Source organism: Mytilus trossulus, chromosome 1 (assembly GCF_036588685.1).
Source record: "Mytilus trossulus isolate FHL-02 chromosome 1, PNRI_Mtr1.1.1.hap1, whole genome shotgun sequence".
Classification (NCBI taxonomy): domain Eukaryota; kingdom Metazoa; phylum Mollusca; class Bivalvia; order Mytilida; family Mytilidae; genus Mytilus; species Mytilus trossulus.
The window spans coordinates 97,658,444-97,677,452 of record NC_086373.1 but is presented as its reverse complement, the minus strand read 5'-3'; the positions used below and the strand labels follow the sequence as shown (position 1 = coordinate 97,677,452).

The 19,009-nt window shown below is 31.9% G+C and overlaps 1 protein-coding gene across 2 annotated transcripts in view; it reads right to left on the bottom strand.

The window, feature by feature from the left end:
* Positions 1-18,601, bottom strand: part of LOC134692409 (SMC5-SMC6 complex localization factor protein 1-like) — a 36,684-nt gene extending 18,083 nt beyond the window's left edge. The window contains exons 1-12 of one of the 2 annotated variants that reach the window (XM_063552869.1): positions 18,484-18,601; positions 12,132-12,261; positions 9,235-9,545; positions 8,070-8,253; positions 7,382-7,535; positions 4,774-6,809; positions 4,161-4,244; positions 3,719-3,749; positions 3,145-3,293; positions 2,158-2,336; positions 1,639-1,737; positions 1,166-1,325 (exon numbers count right to left, since the gene is read on the bottom strand). In XM_063552869.1, the coding sequence (XP_063408939.1) occupies positions 1,166-1,325; positions 1,639-1,737; positions 2,158-2,336; positions 3,145-3,293; positions 3,719-3,749; positions 4,161-4,244; positions 4,774-6,809; positions 7,382-7,535; positions 8,070-8,253; positions 9,235-9,545; positions 12,132-12,257 (3,513 nt within the window). In that variant the 5' untranslated portion in view covers positions 12,258-12,261; positions 18,484-18,601. Of the gene's footprint in view, positions 1-1,165; positions 1,326-1,638; positions 1,738-2,157; positions 2,337-3,144; positions 3,294-3,633; positions 3,665-3,718; positions 3,750-4,160; positions 4,245-4,773; positions 6,810-7,381; positions 7,536-8,069; positions 8,254-9,234; positions 9,546-12,131; positions 12,262-18,483 lie in introns of both variants that reach the window. The other variant, XM_063552861.1, reaches the window with a different exon arrangement.
* Positions 18,602-19,009: the final 408 nt, after the last annotated feature.

Below are 19,009 nucleotides of genomic sequence, written 5' to 3'. Positions count from 1 at the left end.
TTATATCTAAAATAGATATAATAAGATGTGGTATGAGTGCCAATCAGACAATTCCTCATTTAATTCAAACAAAATATACAAGTTGTACATTGAGGCCAAAGGTCAAGCTCAGATGAAGTTTCTATTGCCACTAGACTTACCATCTTATGAAAATACATCTACATGCCACATATTCAGAAGCAAGGTCAATTGAAAATTATATTTTGAGGTCAAGGTAATATACACACTGTATCCCGATGACACACCTAACGTGCATACATGTAGGTCAAGAGTCAAACAGTCATATTCTGGTCAATAGTTCCATGTCAAAAATATACACAGCAGTCATGCACGAAAGTTCATCATGGTACACCTAACAATGTCTTATGTCATGATGCACTGCACATGCCAAATACAGAAAACCTAGGTCAGAGACAGGAACACAACACATATAACTAAAATCAATGGAACGGTACTTGTATTGTAGGTCACTACAATTGCCTTCAAAATAGAACATAAACTCTCGCAACACTGCAAAATTAAAACCGTCTTTCACAAAAGATTAACAGGATTCTTTGCAACGATTATCTTATCACTATCAATTGAGAATCAAGTCGTGCAGTTATGTCAATAAATTAAAACGGAAAGCACTAAAAACTAGGATTTACCATTAATTTCAAACCTAACCATGAAATAGTTCTATGGTAAACTGATGGAAACACATGATACAATCATAAAATTTAAAAGTTGCAATAGTACGACCAGAACAATACAAGACAGAGTTGTAAACAAATGAAAATAATGATACACGAATTTTTAATCACAATGCACAAATAAGGAACCGTAGTTTTCATTACCTAAAATGTACGCTTGCGTTAAACAATGGAAATTAACACTGTATATTTATATAAACGACCAATCTTGTAATATATAAATAAATTGAGAATGTGTCCATTTAGTACCCTGTACACCCTTAGGCTTTTTGCTTGGATACTTCAGGGTATTCAAATATCCATATCTACTGATATAAAGAAGATAACTTATATAATATAAATAAATGAAGCATGTGTGCTGATATCATCTTTGTTCTACTTATATAAATGCTGGTTAAGAAAATGATAAAATATTTAGGTAATGATTTTAATCAAGTTAATAAAACTGCTAACACCAAAAGTTTTTTACAAACCTTATCGTCTGGTGAGATTTGAGATGTGATAACTTCTTCCACAAATACCAAAAGATCTCTACATCTACTGTTAAAGAATATCTGATTTAGTGATGACCACAAGAGCTGACCTAACATGGAGGATCTCAACTTCTGTACACTTCCTGGACTGTCTTTATACCTGTAATTACATATTCATTTCCTGTCAAGTGATCTAAATTATATATGTATAAAACCGTATAGTTGTCTAAATGTTTGAATTGTTTTTGTATTTTGCTGTTCAGTTATCCTGCAATTCTTGATTTAGCTTCTTTGTTTAAAAGATATTTTGTAATTTTTAATATCCCTTTTCAGCGCATGACCTGCTTAAGAACAATGTTGCAGGCTTCTATTACAGCTAATAAATAATACAAGGTTTTTTACAATATTCTGTCAAGATTAAGGTTATCACTTTCTTCCTACTTTTATCACCAAATCATCAATATAGTACATACTTCTGTATTACAAATGAGTAGTTCTGCTCTAAAACAGCTACCAGGTACCTTAACAGGTGTATACCATTACTTCTACGAACATCACCATGGACTGTATCACTGTAAAGATATTAAACCTCAATAAATGTTGGATGTCTTTTCTCAAGTGTTATTGAGGGGGTATGTAACAAACAAGGGAGTTAACTCTTTTACAATCAGTTGAATGCTTTAATCACATACTAAAACAGAAATTTAAAACTTTCTGAATGATCAAATTTAGATACATATGCAGTGAAATTATTCATATAAATTGGTTCAAATTTCTTTATTTTTTTGTCAGCAGGTCAAAGTACTATTTTGTCAAACTTCATGCAAACTAAAAACCAGCCAAATCTATTTCAGTTGGTGTTGGTTATCCCGAAGGAAAAAGATCTATGAAACCTAAATGGAACAGATTGACCCAAATTAACATTGAAAGTGGGTTGTCTTTACAAGAAAAAAACTCAAAATGCAAATATCTAATATCACAGTAATCAATACCTTATAACATTTTTTATAAAAGTCCAGTCTTGCCCTTCCACGTATTCATTATTTTTGCTGTTCACCAACGATTCATTATACATGTTGATAGCAACTTGTGAGGTAGGTGGATGTAACTGTAGAACCTTCATAAGAGCACAGTATGTCCGCTGACCTACTAAATCAATGGTTTTCTCTCCCTGCAATAATCAAATATTTAGGTCAAATTCATGTACTCTCTTATCCTGCACAGGTGCATATTTTTTACAAACCTAAAACTAAAAGGAGTTGTGTATGTTGCATAACAGTATTGTTGGCTTAAAATGCTCCAGTATTCATTAATTTCCAAAACTTGTTTTCAATATAAATTAAAGGAGATCAGGAGCCTGTAATTCAGGCAATGTTAATGGTTGCTGTTTTTTTAATAATGTAAATCAGTTGGTTTTCTGAATTAACTTGTTAAACATTTTGTCATGAGTTTGGTGTAGGTTTTGCTCGTTATTGAAAGTCATAGGGTGATCATAATTGCTTACATCCACATCATTTGGTCTTTTTTGAATAATTGTCTCATTAGCAATCATACCAAATCTCCTTTATGTTCATATATAGATGGGATTTTATGTCAACATACTTTTCAAAAATAGGCAAGTGTCTATATATGATGTGACAAGCTTTTTATCCCCCTTAATAGATAGTTTTTACCAACATTTACTTACAGGGAGTAAAATTCCATAACAACTATATATCACATTTATGTGCCAATGATAAAATGAGTTTTAATTATACTCTTGTCTATTAAACCAGACAAACCGAAATAGTACGTATAACCTGTTTATTTTCACTTTGTATTTTTTTGGGGTGTACATGAAAGAAAACTAAATTTTAAACAATTCACACCTAACAGCATGATTGAGACAGTCCATAAGGTTGACTGTCTATTTTCTTTAGTTTTTTATTTCTGTTTTTTTTTTCAGGACATGGAGATCCCTTATAATATTAATAGCATACCATTAATATTTGGTCCATTAGAAGATGTAAAGTGGCAGAATTGGGATATTTTTTCTCAGTCAGACTTGACTTAAACACCTCCAAACCAGCAAACAGGAAACGCATTCCACACGTCTCATCTAAACAGGTATGTATAATATTAGTTAGACCTGTGGAGAATTGGAAAGGAGTCTCTTCTACCTGAAATACAGAAAATAATTACATCTAAACAGTAATGTATAATATTAGTAAGACCTGTGGAGAATTGGAAAGGAGTCTCTTCTACCTGAAATACAGAAAATAATTACATCTAAACAGTAATGTATAATATTAGTAAGACCTGTGGAGAACTGGAAAGGAGTCTCTTCTACCTGAAATACAGAAAATAATTACATCTAAACAGTAATGTATAATATTAGTAAGACCTGTGGAGAACTGGAAAGGAGTCTCTTCTACTTGAAATACAGAAAATAATTACATCTAAACAGTAATGTATAATATTAGTAAGACCTGTGGAGAACTGGAAAGGAGTCTCTTCTACCTGAAATACAGAAAATAATTACATCTAAACAGTAATGTATAATATTAGTAAGACCTGTGGAGAACTGGAAAGGAGTCTCTTCTACCTGAAATACAGAAAATAATTACAAAGATTCTAGAAGGTAAACCTTAATCAATTGTATTTTGTACAGTAAAACTTGCATTTGAGGTTACCTCTTTTAAGTCAAAATCCTGGTGTCACTCTCTTTTAGTCCTACTGTAGTGATTCCTAAAGATTTTGGACACAGTTCAACTGTCGACTCTTTGGCAAGGATAGCTTTCTCTTGTCCCATTGGTGACGTTTTTAAAGAGGTTTGATTGTTTTTTGCAACACATTACCATAAATCTGTCAGGGAAATGAAATTAAACTCCACCAGTTAAACTAACATCTTTAACTTTGATGCCAGTGATCTAGGTAAATATATCATCCTTACATCTACCTAGAGATATCCATATACACTGTGAAGTCTTCTAATTGAAAGCTTAATCTTACTTACCTTTTCAACTTCCATATCTTCTTCTGATAAAAACAGATTAAGAGTTCCAACAACAGGACACCAGTGATACTTGTCATCATATACCTGTAAAATAAAACAGTGTTTTGTATTACATTCTATTTGAATGTATTCACATGTGATAAGCAGATATAGTTTGCAGTTCTACTTAGCTGCTTACAATCTCCTATACAATTATTGATGCCATCATAATTTGGTTGATTGTTCTGGAATATCTACTTCACAGATGACTGTTGATATATATATCCCAGTCATATATCTTGTCGTAGCCCAAATGTTGTACTCCCTTCCTTGCTTATGAGATTATAGGATGTCACTATAATTACTTGCCCAGAACAATACAAATGATGTTTGAAGTGGAAATCCTCTCCCCTTATGGTGCAATGTATCATCCCTCCTTTTTTTACTTTTTCATAAGAAAATTTTCACGAAAAAACTTGTCATCATTCATTTGGTTTCATATACAAATATACTATTTGTTTTTACAATTAAAATATCTATCACTTCATTTTTTCTCCACCAAATTTGAAGACTTTTTCTAACAATCTAACTGACAAATAAAAATAATAAATATATAAACCTCCCATCATTTTACCTTTTGTCGTTTGACATTTCCAAAGTCTAAATCTTCTGCTTTCCTCTTAGTGGGAACATTTAATAATATTGAATTTGTACTGCTTCCAACATCTGAACTTGTACTTGCACTCTCAGCTCTACTTTCAAAACTTTCAAATTTGTCCAAAATAACTGTGTTTTTAACACTGTCTTTGTTTGTTATAAGTTTCTGAGCTTCAATTATCTGCATATTTTGTCTTCGAGTCACAGGTTTTATATACACATACTTTTTCATTGGTTTACATGAATTCTCCTTATCTATGGACATTACTTCATTTTCTAGATTAGTCTGTAACCTTTCCTCTGATTTGACCTTCACTTGAGTAGAGTGACATTGCTTCGATATTGTCTTACATAAATCTGTTGTACTTGCACATGTTCCCCCATCTATGTTAATGTTATTGTCCTCACTATTGAACTGTTTAGCACTAATCTGTTGATCATCTGGTACCTTAGTGGATATTTCTTTAGAACCAGCCTCATTCTGTGTAGGCAATACACTGTCCACACGGACAGCATTAGATTTAACCACTGAGTAAACAGGACTGAATTCCTCTGTACCTGATGAACTGGACTGACCTGAAGTTGATTGAGATTCTAATGGTTTTATATGAATTTGATGAATATTTATGGATTTTTCAATAACTTTTTCATTACTGGTAGATTGTATGGCTAGCTTAGAACCTGCTGTATCCCCATTTTTGTTACAACTGTCTTTTGAATCAGATAACTGTTTAACCACATTTGATTTTCTATTCAAACTCATTCTTGTTCTCCTTGGTGAGATGATCGTATTGCAGGAAGAATTTTCTATAGATTGCTTTGTATCAGATGTTAATCTGCCTGACACAGATTTAATCACACATTGAGATTGATCCATTGATATTCCATCAGAAGAATGATTAGTGATTGGTGAATTTCTGCCTGATCTTCTTCTAATTAAGTCACTCTGCAGTTGACCGGGCAATATTACTTCAGAAGACTGATTTATGATTGGTGCATCTCTGATTGATCTTCTATTTAAATTACTTGGTGACTGATCTGCTGATATTTTTTCAGATTGATCTGTGTTTGGTGTATTTCTGCCTGATCTTGTTATTATAAAATTACTATTTGGCCTACCGGGTGATATTCCTTCATGTGATGGATCAGTATTTGGTGTATTTCTGCCCGACCTTGTTTTAATAAAGTTACTAGGCGACTGACTGGGTGATATTCCTTCAAGTGATTGATCTGTATTTGGTGTATTTCTGCCTGATCTTGTTTTTATAAATTTACTAGTTGAATGACTGGGTGATATTCCTTCAAGAGATTGATCTGTGATTGGTGTATTTCTGCCTGATCTTGTTCTAATAAAGTTATTCATGTTTTTAGTCTGCTGACCGGGTGATATTTTGTCAAGAGATTGATCTGTGATTGGTGTATTTCTGCCTGATCTGGTTCTAATAAAGTTATCAATGTTATTAGGCGGCTGACCAGGTGATATTTCTTCAAAAGATTGTTCCGTGTTTGGTGTATTTCTGCCTGACCTTGTCCTAATAAAGTTACTAGGCGACTGGCAGGGTGAAATTCCTTCAAGAGATTGATCTGTGTTTGGTGTATTTCTGCGTAACCGAGTTCGAACAGAAGCACTTTGTGATACATCTGCTGATACTCCTTCCGCCAAAGGATCAGAACATATCAAACTTCTTCTAGATCTAGTCTGAACAACATTCCTTGTATACAATATTGTTTCTGCTGTCTGCTCTGGGGTATTTCTTGTAGATGTAGAACTTCTGCTGCTATTACTTGGTGACACGTCTGACACAACAGTGTTCTGATTTAATAACCTTCTACAGGTGTTGACAGACTTCAATGGTGTTTCCTGTGGAGATGGAGTAGCACTATGCTGTGGAGTCAGCCCAAAAACAATATCAGATGCTGGGGACTTTTTCGAGGTCATTTGTAACTTATGTCTAGTTCTTTTGGTGATAGTATCAATGACGTTTGTTTCATGCTGACTCAATGGTAGAAAGCCTACAACAATATTAAAACATTTAAATCAATTAAATCACTGGATTTGAGAAATATAGTCTAGAATGTACACATTAAAATGAATAATCTATTGACCATCTTTGAGCTAACAGTCTTTAATATAAATCATATTCAACAAACTATATAAACACAAGCTCTAATGAGCTTCTCGTTTGAATTGTTTTACAGTTGTCCTTTAAGGCCTTTAATAGCAGACTATGCAGTATGGGTTTGGCTTATTGTTGAAAGCCGTAAAGTGACCTATAGTTGTTTATTTCTGTGTCAGTTGGTCTCTTGTGAAGAGTTGTCTCATTGGCAATCCTACCTATCTTCTTTTTTTTAATAGGGATACTGATAAACATGACCCCTTCTATTATTGGCTATGCGTAAAATAAATCTTTAGTTTATAGCATTGCATTGAGTTTTATATGAAAAAAATATTAGAACAATCTTTTCCTCATGTGGTCAAAACATTAATGTTCCCAATACATTTTAGTATGGAGGTAATAGTATTTTACTAGTTAAATCAATTTTGAAGTTGAAAACTTTAAAACTGTAACATGAAATAAATTTACCCAGACTATTTGTTGGACTGAGATATTGAGGCACTTCCTGGCTGCTGTAAGGAGTGTCTGTCTGTTGGCTGCAGTTTATATCCATTGAAACATCAAGTTCTGCTCCATCAGAACTCGGCTGTACTAAATATTCCATAGGGTCTGGTGTTGGATCCTACATAGACATTTTACAAAAATTAATTATCAGGATGGAGATATTTATAAAATATAATTTAAAAAAAAAAGCTTTTGGTATTAAAATAGATTATTTTTTTTAATAACATCATATTAAAATCTTTGCTGATTTATTATGACGCCCATAGGCAGATCCAGGGGAAGGGGCCCTTTAGTGGGAAAATTTGGTTGACGATATTGGGAATCACTGAAGCATAACTGGAGCCCAGCGTCCCCCTTTTTTTTTAGGTCAGTCAGCAGGCCCTCCCTTATGAAAATTTCTTGATCAGCCAATGACACCAAACGCTACAAAAATAAAAGCCATATCATAAGATTTAAGTTAAAAAAAAAAATCAAAAATATAAAGGTACATTCATGCTGTATGTAAGTACTGATTTTTCCAAAATACATTCCACCTTTACAAAAAAAACTTCAAATGTATAACGAGTATAATAAAACATAAGGTTCTAGAGTCTCAAAATATATGGCTGTAAATAGAAGAGCAAATTGAAGCAATTTTAAAAATTGTATTCACCTTAACAAGGTAATCCCCAATATATTCAGGCCTCAAACACAGAATACCATATTCAACCAGATGAAGTAGACTTGCTGCAGTTTTCTCACTTACAAATATGTAAGTTAGTGTATTTGCCACCTTTGCAATATCTTTGACAGGTAAATTCAGGTTATACACTTTGGCTCCTCCACAAGCCAACAATCTACAATGAAAATTTAAAACTTCTTTCTACCAAGAAAAATAAGTTTAAACTTGCCAATGACCAGTAGATCAGTGCTAAGTTTGACTCAGACTAAAATTTATACACCAAATCAATAGGTATACATGAACATATACATGTAAAATAAGCAGTTAAAAATTTATAGGTTTTTTTTTAATTAGAATGCCATTAATAGCTCTTAAATCGGAATTCGTTAAACTTATGGAAAATAATTGAGAAATCAAGGTTCATAATGCATAGCTACAGTGGATCACAGAAAATATGACTTAGCAAAGCAGGTTTTTCGTTTAATACAGAGGTCCTTCACAGCAATTTTGACTGTATATAAGTACATGTCAGAAAGTATCTTAAAACTGAAGACACAAAATTAAGTGTCAGTGTGAAATGTATGCAAGAATTACCTAGTTTGATAAAAGGCTGTTGCATTAACTTAAATAAACCTGTACATGTTATGACTGTCACCTTACCTTCTATTAATTCTGGACTTAAATGTTCTACCTGCACACACAATTATAAACATGTGTATTAATCTAGATGTGGATGGTGACAGAGGCCATGTGTACAATGTTAATATTTGTGGAAAAGAAAAAATGTTCTGGTATACCCAATTTTAAAGGATATTGGTTTTATTTCCCCTTATGATACTGCAAGTTAAATAGTTAACTTCTATCTCCGATTTTTCTATCTATGTTGTAATTTAATATAAGTCGTAATATTTTTATAGAACTAAAAATGTATTCCCCATTTCCATTCTCAATTTTATTAGTATATCTACCAAAATTTTATGAGCTTATAACAATAACTCAATAAGCATATTTTGGCTCAAGTTTGCATGCATACAATACAATATTGTGTCATTGTGCCTTGACAATAGTTAATAGTAAATTATTTGATTTTTTGGTTATTTCATGATTTTCAAGAAAAAAATGTATGGGTATAGCAATTAACATATAAGCTATAAACCTTCTGTAAACATATCTTTTCTTGGGATCAGAAACAACAACAGCCACATTCCAGTCACTGAAGGCCAGTGTTTGAAACACTTCCAAGTTAAAGCGCCATCTACTTCCTGCTGTCTTCATATCGAGTGAAACACTGGGTTCATTGTAGTTGCTCCATTCAAATAATTCTTCTTGCAACCAGTGTCCTTGTTCTGCTGACCTTCTTATAAAGTCTGGGTGCAATACCCATTTGCCCATGGCACAAGCACCCAGAAATTTTTCACTCCTACTCAGTTTGCCACAAACAACATGAGTGACATTTGTCTGGTAACTCTACAAAAAAGTGACCTCATCACTGTCAATAATATATCATAAATATTTATACAGTGAAATCTGTCCAAACCAAACTTCTTTGGGCATCATGTTTTCATACCTGTCAACCTGTGACGATGAAAATGCAGGTCATGACCTGCATTGAAGAATCAAATCTCAGGTCATAACGCGTAAGAAGTTTTTCGAGCTGAATTTCAGTATTTAAGGTACATCTTCTTACAATGTATATCAAAGATACCAAAACATCAATGCATGTTCACTTGGTTCAGTCATTTTAAATCTTATTAATTTTTGTTTCATTGCACTCTTAAAGATTTTTATAAATTTGTGTAAGTCAGTCTTGTATCCCTTACTTTTTGTAATCATCAACCACTACCATTTAATATTCTATTGTAATTTTAGAAAGTGTAAGATTACTAGTTATATTGCCTTTAAACAAACCATCTCTTAGTTTGTAGGGAAATTAGAGTATGATAAAATATAGAAATACAGTAAAAGGAAGTATAAATGTAAAAAATAATTTTCAACTTTTTTTTAAATATTGTATAAAGGTATTAAAATATTGCAAAGTTATTTTTCAATATGTATTAGAATTTTATATTTCTTATGATTTAATCTTTTTCACCCATAAATATAAGGAATAATTTTGAATGGTGACAAATAAGGGGAAGTAACTAGTTGAAATATGTTTGTTTATGTTTATAGTGCAATTTATTTACGACCTAAAGCTAAAGGTAATTGGTGTTAATGAACAGTGTGTTTGATACCAAAGCTGTCAAATGAAGCCATGCACTTAATGGGTCACTTACTTTGACAGTTTACATAGCTAGATGAACTTCCTGTTCATGGAAGAATACGAATTTGCCGGTATTTCAAAGGAATATTACTTATGAAATCAATCTCAAGGCTAAGAAATACGGGTGAAATCGGGTCATTTTCGGAATTTCCGGGTTATTTCAATGACCCGACGGGTGTCCCGGGTGATCCCTCAGAATTGTGAAAATCTCGGTTCACACCCGCAGAAAACGGGTCAGTTGACAGGTATGTGTTTTTGTTTGGTTTGGGCAGATGTTTGGTTTTATCAGGCTCACAATGCATAGAATTTGATTAAACAGGAAGAAGAACATGTTTGGTTAAGACAGGTTTGTAGTTTAAGCAAGATTCAGTTTAGATAGGTTTTACTGCATTTTTCTTTCTTTTTTTTTGTCTTTTCAACTGTCAAACCTTTTTCTGCTAGTAGTCTTTATTTATAATTTACAAGCATTCTGTAGGTTTTTTTTATAGGGTCACCTACTTAAATACAAACATTTATCATGTTAATTAATGTTTTATAAGTTAAATCTGTAAGAGATCAAAGTCTTACTATATGTAATAAGAAAACATAGTGTTAAACAAAGAACATTGAAATAAGCCCTGTCATACACAGATGTGCCCCTTTTTTATACCTCACATTTTTTTTTATTCAGTTAATATTTAGTTTAATGAATTAGTGTATTAAAAAAAAAATAATTCATTGAACAAAACATATCTTTGAAGAAAGGAATATGTGGGGTATATTTCAGTGAGACAACATTTCAACAACTAAAATAATTGAAAGATATTTAGAAGGTAATATATAGTCTTAAACTATAGATTGCCATCCATACAGTATGTTAAATTTTAAATCCCAAATTGAACAATACTGTGGATTCATAATTATTTGTTGGATACTAATTTTTTGTGGATTTTGTGGGTACAGGTAAACCACGAAATTAAAAGTTCAACGAATGACAAATTTTCTAAATTGTATGCAGACCTCAGCAAAACCACAAAATTAAATATACACAAACATACAAGTTTTCCTTTGTCCATGAAAATTGGATCCCATCAAAACAAACAAGTGAAACTGCGAGCTACTGCTCACTGATGATACCCCTGCCGCAAGTGGATAATATAAATAGTGTAAAATTATGCAAGTGTTCACTAAACAAGAAGTTGTCGAGTGATGAATCTGAAAACGAATCACACAGTATAGCTGACTTATATAAATCCTGAAACCAAATTTCAGGATTCCTTGTATTGTAGTTCCTGAGAAAACTGTGACGAAAATTTTCAACTTGGCCATCATGTGTAAAATCATACAAGTGTTCGGTAAACAGGAAGTTGTCAAGTGATCAATCTGAAAACACATCACACGGTATAGCTGACTTAGATAAACCCTGAAACCAAATTTCAGAAATCCTTGTATTTTAGTTCCTGAAAAAAATGCAACGAAAAATATTCATGGGATGGACGGACTGACGGAAGGACAGACAGAGGTAAAACAGTATACCCCCCCCCCCCCCCCCCCTTTTTTTAAAGCTGGAGTATATTAATCCACAGTATATCACATACATGACATAATACAACTGCCAATTTACAAAATGTAGATAACAGACTTAGCATTTATAAAAGAAAAAAAGAATTTCTTAACATATCTTTAGTCCTATGCATTAGGTACAAAGCGGCTTGCCAACTGACAGATTAGATTTTTGAACAAAGTATTAGAATCTCAGGGAAATTGTTCTTTTAACTATATCTATATTGAACATATTTGACAAGACTTACATCTACATTCAAGTATAGTCCTCCAAGTTGATGTATGGAAGTAGACAGAACTTTCCTTTCTTCACTATCTATACCAGACAATAGGAAGATCTTGCTGCTCTGGAGTCTGGTTCTTCCACAAGCCATATCTCTGTAAGTTAAATGTAAACATGTTATAAATATACATTTAATCTAAACAGACAATAGGAATATTTGACTGTTCTGGAGTCAAGTTCATCCACAAGCCATACAGTTTGTATCTCTGCAAGTAAAATGTAAACACATTATAAATGTCAATATATACATCAGACCATAGGAAGATACTATTGTTCTGGAGCCATTTCTTCCACAAGCCATATCGCTGTTGGTACATCTATACTGTCTGGTAGGACATCAGCAACCAAAACAAAACTTCCATGCAACTGTGAAACTGTCTTCTATAAAGAATAATTATGTTTCAGTGTTTTTATGTAAATTTTCCTTCAGACTTGCAGTGTATCATTAAAGCTCTCAACTTCCTTTATTACTAACATTTGTCTTTAGACATTTACACAAATGCATATATATATACTGTGGATTCATTCATTTTCGTCGGTACAAATTTTTGTGGATTGTTGAAATCTTGCATTTCTGTGGACATGCGATTTTGTGGTTCTTCCAAAGTCTTGATACAACTTTATCATGTTTATTAAAAATTGTATTTTGTTGAAAATAAAAATTTGATGTTTACCTGTACCCAAGAAACCCATAAAAAAATTAGTATCCAACATGTAATAATGAATCAACAGTAGGATAACTTTACAGATTTTAAATTTTAAAATGATATTCCACAAACATTATACAACTTTTTGAAGTCCTTCTATATGATCATTCATTGATGCATTACAGTATTCAATAGGCCTATCATTCCTACCTAATCATAACACTTCTAATGTTTACTTTCAGAGAAAATGATTGTGTATATGTTCCTGACCATATACATGTAGTATTTAGACTGTACACTTAATGTCTGCACTGTATACATATGGTCGGACCATATGAGTATATATACTTGTGCGGCCTAGTATGAGCTAGACCTTACATGGCTTTGGATCATATGGATTTAGACAAACATTCCTAACCTTTTATTAAGTTTTAAAAATTAATATTATTACAATAAGATGAATAAATTTAATAAGCGAACATTCAATCAATAGAAATTAAATATCTACTACTACATGTACTAGTAGTTGTCCATTTCAATCCTATTTTGGTACTTTCTCCCAAGGTGACACAATATTGCTACCACAAGGACATCATATAATTGATATTTTTTCACATTGTAAGCATAATTCAATTTATGTAACTAACCATGATAACTGACATGCTAAATACAGAAGATTAATAGATTATTTGGTGTGACCATTTCAAAATTACAATTAAACTTTTTATATCAATTTATGATTGTTAAAGTTATGTTGATCTGTAATATATATACATTTGTGTCTTATAAATTTGACTAACTTCTTAATATCAGACAGACCATATGCATACAGTTCGAACAAATGCATCTTTTAAAAAAGTTTGCATATAGGTCATAAACTCATATGGTCTGGAACATATACACGGAAAAGTTTAAGGGGTGACTAGACCTAGAACAAATAAATTTCTAATGCATTTTAAATGTTTTGAGAAAATAAACTAGAGGCTCTAAAGAGCCTGTGTCGCTCACCTTGGTCTATGTGAATATTAAACAAAGGACGCAGATTGATTCATGACAAAATTGTGTTTTGGTGATGGTGATGTGTTTGTACATCTTAATTTACTGAACATTCTAGCTGCTTACAATTATCTCTATCTATAATTAACTTGGCCCAGTAGTTTCAGAGGAGAAGATTTTTGTAAAAGATTACTAAGATTTACGAAAAATAGTTAAAACTTGACTATTAAGGGCAATAACTCTTAAAGGAATCAACTGACAATTTCAGTCATGTTGACTTATTTGTAAATCTTACTTTGCTGAACATTATTGCTGTTTACAGTTTATCTCTATCTATAATAATATTCAAGATAATAACCAAAAAACAGCAAAATTTCCTTAAAATTACTAATTCAGGGGCAGCAACCCAACAATGGGTTGTCCGATTCATCTGAAAATTACAAGGCAGATAGATCTTGACCTGATTAACAATTTTACTCCGTCAGATTTGCTCTAAATGCTTTGGTTTTTGAGTTATAAGCCAAAAACTGCATTTTACCCCTATGTTCTATTTTTAGCCATGGCAGCCATCTTGGTTGGTTGGGCGGTTCACCGGACACAGTTTTTAAACTAGATACCTCAATGATGATTGTGGCCAAGTTTGGTTTAATTTGGCCCGGCAGTTTCTGAGGAGAAGATTTTTGTAAAAGTTAACGACGCCGGACGCCAAGTGATGAGAAAAGCTAAAAATTAACTGGATTCTGTTACCCCCTTTATATTGGTTCCTGCAAAAGGTGTCATGATTAACTTAGCTGTAAAACATGTTTGAGAACTTCCCTACTTAGAATAATTGTAATTAACTGAATTGATTGACATGAACATTAGGTGACAATATATATCTGCAAAATAATATACAAATGTATGCGATTTAAACTGTGTAACTTGGGAGTCCAAAGTCAAGTTAAACTTTTGTTTGTGTACCTAATTTCCATCTTTTGCAGATGAGGAAAAAGTACATGGCAAAACTCAGGTAAGATTTTACCATTCAAAAGCATATTATGCATAGAAATTATATAAATGTATACATACATGTTTCTACAGGTCCAAACACTCATTACATATTTTTTCTGGTGCATATGTTTACATGTATCTACTCTCTATAAATTGTATTGTTTTAAACCTATGAAGGTGAATTTAAAAATATACAGTACACACTGGGACCTGATAGGGTAGTCTGAAAAAATCATCAGCATGATGCATGTCTGGCATTAGATGAAGGGCTTTTATTGTGGGTCATAAATCACTGGCTGATGGTTATACCACCTGCTGGGCTTTTATTGGTGGTCATAAATCACTGGCTGATGGTCAGATTAGATGCTGGGAAAATGAAAAGTAGAGGGACATGTGTTTCAAATCTATTAATAGGTAGAAATTTAAGTCTTGATTATATAATATTTAGCTGAACAGGTAAATTTACTTGTGTTGTCCTCACAGAATTGAGTATTTTCTAACTTTATTTTGCTTTTCTGTTATTTTGTCTGTCAGACTAACACGTTATAGAATATATTTTTTGCTATTAAGTATTAATATATTATTCATAATTTCTATAATCTTCGCCTTTAGTATGTTAAAGAATTTGTTTAATATATATATCAAATCTAAAATTTATCTTAATGTTACAGCTAATACATTAATGCTAGCAAGACAAATCTTTGTTTGGCTTGCTTGGTTTGTTTGTTTCAATGTTTGCTCAAGCATGGCAATTAAGATAGGCAGGGCTTCAGCTTGTATACATCATACTTAAATTTTATTGGACAATATATGTTTTAGGTTAAGGACACTAAATTTTAAAACATCACAGGATGACAAATATAAAGCGCAAACGTAGAAATGTAAAGCAAAAAATTGATTTTTTCGAAGATAATTATGCTTTTTCATCATTCAATTTAAAAGACTGTTGTCAAGTACTTTTAGTACAACAAAATAGCTATTCAAACACACCTACTCTGATTTTGTGATTCATTACATAGGTATTTCATTTGACCCATATATTTCATCTTTTAGTGCTGTGATTTTTTTATGTTATAAAGTCAACCTGTAGCTTTGCTATATATAAATGATAGAATCTGAAGCGAGATGATGTATCAAATGTTCTTGCTTTGTACGTTTTCAAGACAAAATATTTATCTCAAACACACCCTTACATAAGCAGGTGCACTCGATTTTCTCTTTTTGATACAATTGTTACCAATTTTCTTCTTTTTTTTTCTTGAGTCACATAATGGAAGGACAGACAAGGAAATAGCTGTAATTATATATTGATATGTACTCCGTCCACGGTAATTTAAAAAAATCGAAGGTTATGCATTTTCTTCATCCAACTTGATAGATAACCATGTTGTCGACTTGATATCTAATTGTTAACTTCTGTAAACGATAAATTGAAAACTTATGCAAATGTTTTTTTTTTACAATAAAACACTTCTTATAATATTTGAGAAGAAAATTATTATTTTATTTGTTTCTATTAGCTTTAAAAAAATCGTTACTATAGTAAACATTACAGAAAGCATTTATCGCCTTCTCTATAAACAAAGTATAATCAGTTTGAAGGTTTACAAGCAAAATAAACTCATCATAGATACCAGGACTAAATTTAGTATATACGCCAGACGCCCGTTTCATCTACAAAAGACTCATCAGTTACGCTCGATTCCAAAAAAGTTAAAAAGGCCAAATAGAGTACAAGTTTGAAGAGCAAGCAAAAATTAATCCAAAGTGCGCAATATTCAATAACAATGGACATAATAAATAAGAGAGATGAATTTAGTCATCCCCCCTTCTTAATTTATCCATTTTATTAGAAAATCGAGTGCACCTTGTTATGTTAGGGTGTGTTTGAGATGAATATTTTGTCTTAAAAACGTGCAATGCAAGAACATTTGATACATCATCTCGCTTCAGATTCTATCATTTTTATATAGCAAAGCTACAGGTTGACTTTATAACATATAAAATCCTAGTACTTAAAGATGAAATATATGGGTCAAATGAAATACCTATGTATTGAATCACAAAATCAGAGAGGGTGTGTTCGAATAGCTTTTTTGTTTTACTAAAAGTACTTGACGATAGTCTTTTAAATTGGATGATGAAAAGGCATATCTTTGGGAAAAAAATAAAAAAAATTTGGCTTCCATTTCTACAATTGCGCTTTATATTTGTCATCCTGTGATGTTTTAAAATCTAGTGTCCTTAACCTAAAACATATTGTCCAATAAAATTTAAGTTTGATGTATACAAGCTGAAGCCCCGCCTATCTTAATTGCCATGCTTGAGCAAACATTGACACAAGCAAAGCAAGCAAGCCAAACAAAGATTTGTCTTGCTAGCATTAATGTATTAGCTGTAATAAAAATAGAATTTTAAATGTAAAAGATGTTCATAACCATCTTCCTATATTGATAAATATCTACATTTGTGTATTGAATAGATAATTCATTTTTGTAATTACAAATAAAAAGATTTATATTATTTTTGATATATATATATTAAGTAATCATTTAATAAAACAAACAAACGAAAGTTTTTGTTTCTCTTGTTTGTGCTAAAACAAATTGTTATTTTTAAATATAAAGAATTTTGGTTTTATGTCCAATAGAATATGTTTTGAATTGGTACATGTATGTGCGTAATTCCTTTCTTTTTACTTTAATCTTGTAACTTTCTTATCAGATTTTATAGGTTAAAGCTCTTCCTTTTTTTCTTTAGTAAACTTATAATATGATTTAAACATATCCCATATATAGACTTGTAATAAAAGAATATTCATTCAAATGCAAAATAATCAGCAATTAATGTGGTATTTCTGGAAAGTTTTCACGGCATTAAACCAACAATCATGCAAAATGCCCAACTGGTTAAAACGTGCATTTATTCAATACCTAGAATACACACATGGTTGAAAGAAAAAATACACACAGAAACAACAAACAAATGTTAATAGTAATTCAATTTTTCTGGACATCCCTCTTTATTTAAATTTTTTGCTTAAAATACAAAATAAAGTTTCAACTATATATTCAACATTTTTAACATGGGTGCCGAAGTAACTATTTCAGGTGCTGATTTAACCAGATGCCGATTCGACTAGGTGCTGATTTGACAAGATGCTGATTTAACCAGGTGCCAATTTGAATAGAATTCCCAAATTATTGTGCATGTTTAGGCTGACTTCGTACTAACTTCTTAGGAAGAAAGGTAAGAAGTTAGCAATATCCTTTAACTTTACTTAACGCTTTATAGATGATGTTCTCTTTATAAATAGTTCTAAATTTGGCGACTATGTTGTACGCATCTATCCCAATACCCATCAAACTAGAGATTTAAAATTGCTCTTTCAAAATTTCCATTTGAGATCCTTCATCTGTTTATGGAAGAAATCCCCAGTAAATAGTGACAGTTGGCAGGTATGGTGACTTAGGATGGTCAGGTTTTAGTTTTCCTCAGTCTGGACAATCTTTTATCATGTGGCTATCTAACATGGTCTACAATAGTCAACATTGTAGTGCAAAAAGACAGCTGGCCACCCATGTTCAATATACCAAAAATTACAGCGGTATCTATTCATTTATAGGAAATTTGTGTATTCTTTCATTTAATATATTAATTATACAAAATCAACCCTGTTCATACCTGAAGTCTTTGTAAGAACGTCTTTACAATAAATTATCGAATTATCTTGATGAACAGAACTTTCATTTCCCCGCAATTTTTCCAATTTTAGCACTAAAAATAATAATATCCGTATCGGATACGGAATGTACACGACGAAACCCGTTATCGCGAAACGGTTTATATAGATACACCAAGGAGGTTATATTAGATATAACCTCCTTGGATACACTGTGAAACTACTGGATTTCTGATTAAACAGCAATCGACAAATAACAATAAATGATCCAATTTTACTATTACTTCAATCCCTTTTTCTTTATTCAGTTTAAAAGAATTGGATAGAAGATAAGTTGGAATTCGAGAACCATCCAGAACCGGTACACCACTGAATCAGTTGGTTGTTTTATAAAGGTCTGTTACAGAACATACACTCAGACATAACTCTAGGTCTCTTTCCTCTTGCAGCAGCGTTAAACCAATTGGCCTTTTCTCTCTTTTATTCAAGTATTTCAAATATCAAACTTATAAGACAAATTGAAATAAT